The sequence below is a fragment of the Ostrinia furnacalis genome, unplaced genomic scaffold (assembly GCF_004193835.3).
Source record: "Ostrinia furnacalis isolate ACB-3 unplaced genomic scaffold, ASM419383v2 OfSCF1073, whole genome shotgun sequence".
NCBI lineage: Eukaryota > Metazoa > Arthropoda > Insecta > Lepidoptera > Crambidae > Ostrinia > Ostrinia furnacalis.
The window spans coordinates 236,505-244,979 of NW_021131312.1; the positions used below are offsets into that span (position 1 = coordinate 236,505).

The following is an 8,475-nucleotide window of genomic DNA, read 5'->3' on the forward strand; positions in this document are numbered from 1 at the left end:
TAGTTTGGAGAAGACCTTGCAGGCAATCAAAATGATTTTCCGATATGAAAAAATAGTATTGAAAGTTTAGAAAGTTCGTTAACTACAGCCGACATGACAGCAAATCAAGCTAAACACTGCTACAGTGTCTTAATTATGTAGTACTCGTGATAGGTGCTTGATATAATTCAATTACAGTTTGCTATTTCCTAGACACAGTCCAAATGTGAGTTATGTCTTTAAAGGAAGGCATCTTCTGAAATTGTAAGTACGTATTTGCTAACTAAACGATGCTTTGAGGCGGCAATGCGACGCCGGAGCGGTGTCACCAGCGTTGCCAGTTTTTTTTTTCGCCAAGTCGGGACTTTGGTACTTTTTGAGTGAAAATAGCGGGATTCTTCCGTCAAAAGCGGGACATAGTAAAAAAACGTATATAATCAAAGGTTTTCAAATATTTATCTTTTTATTTGACCTAAAATTACGTTTACGTGACAATAGATAGCAAAAGTAGCCATAGAAAATGTACTTTAACAAAAAAAAAAATCAAATCAGTAGGTACGGCTAGCACGAAAATATTTCGAGTTCAAATCGTTTGCGTACTCAAATCGCCATCAAAAGATTTAGTACGAAAACTACAACAGCACCCTTGTGGACGTGTCGTAAAGTGAACTTAGTGTAAGAAATGGTTGCACGAAACTTATTTTGAGACTCAAAATTGTCACGTTATCGTTTAATTCGAAGGTTGAGTATCGAATTTTATCGAATACGCAAACGATTCGAAGACGAAAGTTTTTCATGCTAGAGGTACAGATTTACTCTATCATTAAATACGTCTTTAGAATAAAAAAAGAAAAAATATCGAAATTAAAAAAGTTTTATTATTTACATTAATATGGCGTTTCAAACAATAGTCTGGTGAAGTGAGTGTTTCTCTCCGAAAAGCGGGACCGAGCCTGTCCCGCGCAGGACATTTAAATTTGATTAAAAAATCGGGACGTCCCGCCAAAATCGGGACGTCTGGCAACGCTGGGTGTCACTGTACTTCATAGAAATACTGTAGCGGGCACACGAGCGGTGCGGGGCCGCAACGTAACGTATGCTTTGGCTCTTATGGACATAGGTTATATTTATTAAGAGCGCTTCAAGTGCTTCAAGACCATTTTCATTCTGCATTTAAAAACAAACTGCAACCAAAGCCATAAAAATGCGTGAAAAACCCTCTACAGTAGACAATATCCCAGACTTCTATTTGTTTTGCGAAGCCCAGCCGGGCAATTGCTTCGCTCTTATAAGCTTTGTAAGCTTTACGTGGGTGATTGGATTCGATATTTTTGTTCTGTATGCTCAGGTTTAGATTGGAGAAAAAGTGGTATCAGTTTTGCTCTTGATTATAATACAGGTGTGAAAACTAGAGTGCTTAAGGAACAGTGCCTCTACCATGAGTTTACCTACCGAGCATCTCGCTATCGAGGGCGTAAAAAAATGTATGGCAAATTGTACAGCGCCTCTAGCGGTTAGTAGCTGAACCACAGCAAAACTAAAAACACTACCATGAGTTCATCTCAAATCGTTAGGTAAAAAACCTATCTAAATGAATACGATAGCGACTAAAGTTTTTATTAAGTTTCATACAAATAACTTACCATGAGTTGCAATTTTCAAAGATGTCATCGAAAAATACCTTAGCTGTCATAGTAACGTAACTCACTGGCTTATTGACGTGTGAAAAGCAAAATAAAATTGTGGTTTTAGGTCATTTTAGGTGTTTTCTTTATTAAATTATGTCGGAAAGAAGTTTATTACGATGGAACATGTTATCAGCATGTGGGCAGACCTCCCACTNGCTCTCCTGTTGGAGAGCATCGACTCCACCCATCTCGTGGTCGTCAGGTCAAGGCTTTTTGCAACCAGACCTTCGACCAGCAGTGTAGTAGGAGTGTTGTCAAAAGCTCCCTCTATGTCTAAGGTAGGTATCTTGGAAAAGAAATAAATTGTGGTTTCACATTTTTTTTTGTTATGTGAATATTAAAAGTAACCCAAAAGTCACCAGAAATACAAATACATACCTATTTTACCATCAATATCATAATATACGAGTAGTTTATGTTTAGTACATTATAATACTTAAGTTCACAAAAGCGGAAGTTTGCGCGAATGAAGATCCGTAAAAGCATCTTTTCCTAACAATGGATCTTGTTTTAAATCCATTCATAATGTTTCCTGAATTTTCCCTTGAATAAATAACATTGCTCCGATACTTCTGTGTGAGAAGCAAGTTTGCCCCATAAACAATTACCTTGCAAAGGGAACGTCTGATTTTGGTTCTAAACAGGAATTCATGAATAATAACGAACAGGCTTATGGAAATAATTTATGCATTAGACCTTATAAATTACCTACTATCTTGAGAACTTAAGTTTGTTTAATGGAGAGTCTTAAACTGATCAATACAGTTACCTAAGCTTATCAGAAATGTTCGAGGAATTCCTATTACGATTGTGAGACTTAAAAATACTAGGGTGTTAGATATTCATAAAATTGTCAAATTTCCTCAAAGAGGTCCATAACCTCTTCGTTTATTAATTACAATGTCCAAGTTAATAATATCCTATACTATACGATCTCAAAGTTTTCTCAAACAAAATAAAATATCTAATAAATATCTCTTAAATGGTTGACTTTTGCTTGGTTATATTTTTAACGGTTGCATATTACCTGTACAATAATCTCTAGGATGTTCACTCATTCGTCAAGTCACCCTGTTTAAGATATCGCTCGTTCGTTCGTTTTAGCCAAATGACGTACACTGCTGGACAAAGGACTCCACCAAGGTTTTCCACAATGAACGGACCTGCGCTGCCCGTATCCAGGCTCTTCCCGCAACCTTTACCAGATCGTCGGTCCACCTAGTAGGAGGCCTGTCCATATTAAGTTTAAGATATATTTGCATTGAAAAAAAAACATAAGTACCAACAGCGTGTGGTCTTGCAAACACTGACGTCCTGCTCATACCTCTTAGTTTGAAACAGCCTACACCACCCGGTATAGCATTAGATCAAATTCCCGCATAATATAGTAAAAAAATATTACTCGAGCAAGAAGTGCAGCCCAGTGGGCATTATTATTCTTTAAACTTTCAGCCAATGCAGCAAGTATTACGGCAGCCTACTATCTGCTTAGCTATGCAGGCGGTATTGCAATTCGTTTCTTTATCTCACTGGTTATTTATTCGCCATTTGCACGCGACGGGGCCGGATCCAGGGATCGTTGGAGCCCGCCAAGTATTTCATACGACAACTGTATAGATAGTAGTACTAACGCCCGTATTCACAAACGATGCTTACTTAAGTGAAGCAGCAAATCTAACGCACAGCGTTGAATGGAGCTCTGTGTTTCGTTTGTGTGTCATCCTGTGCGTCCACACGTACTGTGAGACCTCATAGTAATGTGTTGATTGCTGAGACTCACGTGTGTTTATGTCTGTACTAGCTGACTCAGCGAACTTCGTACTCGCCTTTTTCATATAAGTCTAGTAGTTTCGGAGCCTATTCAATTGATCAAAACAATCAAATCTTTCCTCTTTATAATATTAGTGTAGAAAAAGTGGCCTGAATAGTACTCGTAGATAATTTTCATATTTTTAGTTGGTAATTAATGTTCATATTATTCAGACAGGTTGAATAAAAACAACATTTGATGATTGAAAGATGTCATCAAGGATGCCACAGTGCTAGCTATGACAATATGTATGTCGTTAATAATTATTTTTCCTGGATTTCATTCGGTTATTAAACATTATTACAACAAATTAATTAACTATACCTACTCAAAAAAATGTAGCACTCCGTGAATTTAAAATCAACGCATGGTCTGAACACTATTCAAGGTTTTGCTTAGGATTTAACTAAAGTTTTAGATTCCTGTTAAATTCTAATATATTTTAGGACTGGAAACTCCGTCCGTCTCTGCCAGCGACGATTTAAGTTACCGTGCTAATCAGCCCGTGGTTTTATTTCGCATAATCCCTTTCCATATGCAAATCTGTTATCTTTGCATGATTTTCGTATTTTTCCACTTGAAATAAAGCCTAGAATCCTGTGAAATGCTCATGAAGGATGAAAGGTATAATCGGGCAAAATCAAGGCTGAATTCTTTAGGCCTTATAAGGACTCTTTTGTTTCTACTGTATAAGATAGGTATTCTTGTAAGTAGGTACCACAAGTACCTACCTATACCTACTATTATTATACTATATACTATACTAATATTATAAATGCGAAAGTAACTCTGTCTGTCTTGCTTTCAAGCCTAAACCACTGAACCGATTTTGATGAAATTTGGCATAGAGATAGTTTGAGTCCCGGGAAAGGATATAGGATAGTTTTTTCCCGGTTTCTGAAACAGAGACGCGCGCGATAAACATTTTCTGTGACAGACAAAATTCAACGCGTGCGAAGCCGAGGGCGGAAAGCTAGTAAGAAATAATCGGTAGGTATTTAATGATCCTTCATTCAAGATGTTTTTTATAATAGAAACCGACATAAAAAGCTCTTAAATATCAACCAATCTTTTCTAATTCTGTTTTGCGTCTTTAATAAACAAATAAATTACCTTTCGTCATATCCATTTTAACTACAAGTAGGTTAGGTACGCCTATTAACCTCCTTATAATAGTTTATTTAACGAACACAAGTTAAACTTGTTGGCAACAGACCGAAGCCCCGAGGGCTCTATCTGTGATTAATAAGGGCAAGATTTATCGTGATTCCAGTGATCGATCAAATGGCAGATTGCGTGGTTGTGCTGGAACATACGGGGACGGTTTTTTTGAAAGAGAAAAATGTGAGGAAATGAGAAATGTTCTTCCTATAGTACATGATGGGTGCCCGTTAGCGACTACGTAAAAACTTGATATATGTTACATGCGACGCAGGACCGGACCTTGGGGGAGGCCTTTGTCCAGCAGTGGACGATTTTCGAATGAAACGAACGAACGAACGAAGTTTGAAATTAATGCTTTAGCTATATGCTAGTTTAATTGCATACTTTACAATATTTTACAAAAATGTATTTAATAGGGTAANTTAATATTTATGTAGGTATACCATGATTGATACTTTTGGAGTCGGTGCAGGCAAACTTTACATGTTTCATAATCTTGGCACCGACTCCAGAAGTATCAATCATGGTATACCTACATAAATATTAATTCGTCCTAATAAATAAGTAGGTTATTAGTAATTATTTTTCTACTTTTTAATGTAGGTTTTTTGGAGTCGGTTTTATTTTTTTTTATAAAATTTTTTTGCATAAATTAGCATTGAAGATTGAAAGTTGTTTACGAGTGAAGAATATTATTTTACAACTTTGGATTTGATCGTTATTTTGCGGATTTTGGACATTTTATCATCGGAATTTCACTTCAAGATTATTTAAATGGCGTTCCTGGATATACAAGCTACACAGTGATTGTATTTTTACGCATAAGTAAGGATTGATAAATAACCATGGAAATCGTCGAACAAACTTTATGTGAATTAGAAGATTTATATCGTCTTATTGCGAAAACGTACGAGAACTTTAAGAAATGCCCAAAGGTGCGGCTTACACGTGGCTATGTGACAGTGAAATTACAATCTGTTGAAGAATATTGGAATCAGTTTCGTCTCGCACATACTACATTAATGAAAAGTGTGACAAAAGAACAACGGAAATTATTGCCTTACTTTGAACAAAACCAGTACTTTATTTGTGAAGAACAAGCTATGCAAGCGAAATCTGATATGAAAGATTTGTTGTTTACAATTGAATCGCAACAAAAATCAACGAGACAAGAAACACACTATACATCTTCAACTACACAATCCCCAGAAGTGAAATTACCGCGTATAGAAATACCGAAATTTAGTGGGAATTATGAAGCGTGGCCTACGTTTCAAGATTTATTTATTTCACTAGTGGATCGGAATAACACAATTAGCGGCGTGCAGAAATTACACTATTTAAAAACGAGCGTTACTGGCGAAGCTGAATTATTATTGCGACATATTCAAATTAATGAAGCAAATTACACGCAAGCTTGGGAGACATTGAAAAGGCGGTATAGTAACAAACGACTTATTGTAACATCTTTATTAAAACGCATGTTCTCTCAAAAGAAACTTACTAGCCAGAATCCCTCCCACATAAGGTCACTTATTGATACAACATCTGAGTGTCTAAATAGTCTAAAAAATATGAATATAAGAACTGATGATTGGGATCCACTTATCAACTATCTGGTGGTGCAAAAATTAGACACAGACACACACAAGGAATGGGAAGAACATGTTAGCAACCAAGGAAGTGAAGAATTACCTACATTTGAGTCATTAAAGATGTTTTTGGAGTCTAAATTTAGAACGCTCGAGCTTGTGCAACAACCAACTTCGTCCAAAGAAAGAATAGTGAGATCTTACCACACATCTGGCGCTGCTACCGAGAAGACATGTCCTTTATGCGAAGAAACTCACACACTCAGTCATTGTAAAGACTTTGGAAAGATGGAACCGGAACAACGAAGCGAGTTTGTGAAGTCAAAGTACATTTGTTACAACTGTTTGGTTCCTGGACACAGAGTTATAGCATGTCGACTACTCACCAAGTGCAGATTATGTCAGCGACGTCACCACACCCTTCTACATTCGAAAAGGTCAAACGATGCCTCTGGCCCCACTGAAAGGAATGATACGAAACAGCCAAAGGTTTTACACGCAAATGTAGATGAAGAGTCAGAATCAGGAGAAGAAATAAACTTAGCAGTGATGACGTCACAAACAAACACAACTCACAGTACAGCTGTTGCGTTGCTAGCGACAGCCCTGGTGGAATGCAAGAGTGAAGATGGCCACACCACAGTTCTGCGAGCTTTAATTGATCCTGGATCACAAGGATGTTTTATAAGTGAACGAGCAGCACAAACAATTAGAGCGAGACGGTATCCAGTGAAGGGAAGCATTGTCGGAGTAGGTGAAGTAAAATCAAGATTAAAACAAGTAGTTCAGATAGAGGTCTCATCGAGAAATGAAGAATTCAGCCTCAGAGTGAAAGCATATGTAATTGCAAAGCAACTGACTACTCAGATACCGACTCAAAAAATACCAACAAACAACTGGAATCATTTAGATGGGTTAACACTGGCTGACCCTAAGTTTAGTCAACCAGCCAACATCGACTTACTTCTTGGTGTAAATGAATACGCACAAATCATACAAAGTGAAGTTATAAAGGGTCCACCTGGGTCTCCTATTGCACAAAGAACAACTTTGGGCTGGATCTTATTTGGAAAAGTAAATGATTGTGAAGATGTAAGGGAAGAATCGATAATAGTCATGCATCAGCAAATAGAAATGGAAGATATGTTGAAAACACTGTGGGAAGTTGATACAGATATGAATCGAAAACTAACAAAAGAAGAAGAAAATTGTGAGAGAATCTACAAGGAAAATTACACTAGAACAGAAGAAGGAAGATACATAGTCAAACTACCTTTTAAAACAGAAACACCACAATCAGTAGAAGGAAATACATACAATATTGCAATGAAAAGATTACAAATGCTTGAAAGAAGATTTGATAGACAGCCAGAATTAGAGAAAAATTATAAAGAAGTCATGGAAGAATACATTAGATTAAATCACATGCAGGAAGTACCACAAAACGAACTAAACAATAAATCTGTTTACTTACCACACCATGCAGTCGTGCGAACTGAAAAGGAAACGACAAAAACCCGCGTTGTTTTTGATGCATCGTGCAAGGGCTCAAACAATATATCGCTCAATGATGAACTGATGAATGGACCGGTCCTGCAAGAAGATCTTAGAAGTATCATCATGAGGTGGAGAATGCACAAGGTCTGTTTTGTGAGCGATATAGAGAAGATGTACAGAATGATTCTCATTCAAAAAGAAGACGCCGACTTCCAGAGAGTATTGTGGAGACAGAATACTTCAATATCTGACGAGGTCAAACACTACCGGCTACTTACAGTCACATTTGGGACAGCATCAGCGCCCTATCTCGCTATAAAAACACTAATGCAGCTGTCAGAAGACGAGGGTGAAGACCATCCTATTGCCAAAAGAATTATACGCGAAGACTTCTACGTTGATGATGTGATGTCCGGGTGTGATACTGTCAAAGAAGCCATAGAGGCAAGCAAGCAATTGAAGACTGTACTAAGCAAGGGAAAATTCAGATTACAAAAATGGTGTTCAAACAGTCCTGAATTTCTAAAATCTCTTGATGAAGGAGAAAAGTCAGCCAAAGCACACATAGATATGAAATTAGATGGAATCGTAAAGGCACTTGGCGTATCATGGGATTTGGAAAATGATGAATTTAAATACAATCTTAACTTACCTGCACAATTTATTGACATAACAAAGAGAGACTTATTATCAGATTTACAAAAACTATTCGACCCACTGGGTTGGATTGCCCCAGCGATCATTT

General features: G+C 37.2%; 1 protein-coding gene across 1 annotated transcript; it reads left to right on the forward strand.

The window, feature by feature from the left end:
* Positions 1-5,295: 5,295 nt before the first annotated feature.
* Positions 5,296-8,451, forward strand: LOC114351044 (uncharacterized; the record flags this gene model as incomplete). The annotated part of the gene is made up of 1 exon (XM_028302083.1): positions 5,296-8,451. A coding segment is annotated over exon 1 (2,965 nt), but the record flags the coding sequence as incomplete, so codon positions are not given.
* Between the last annotated feature and the right edge of the window lie 24 nt (positions 8,452-8,475).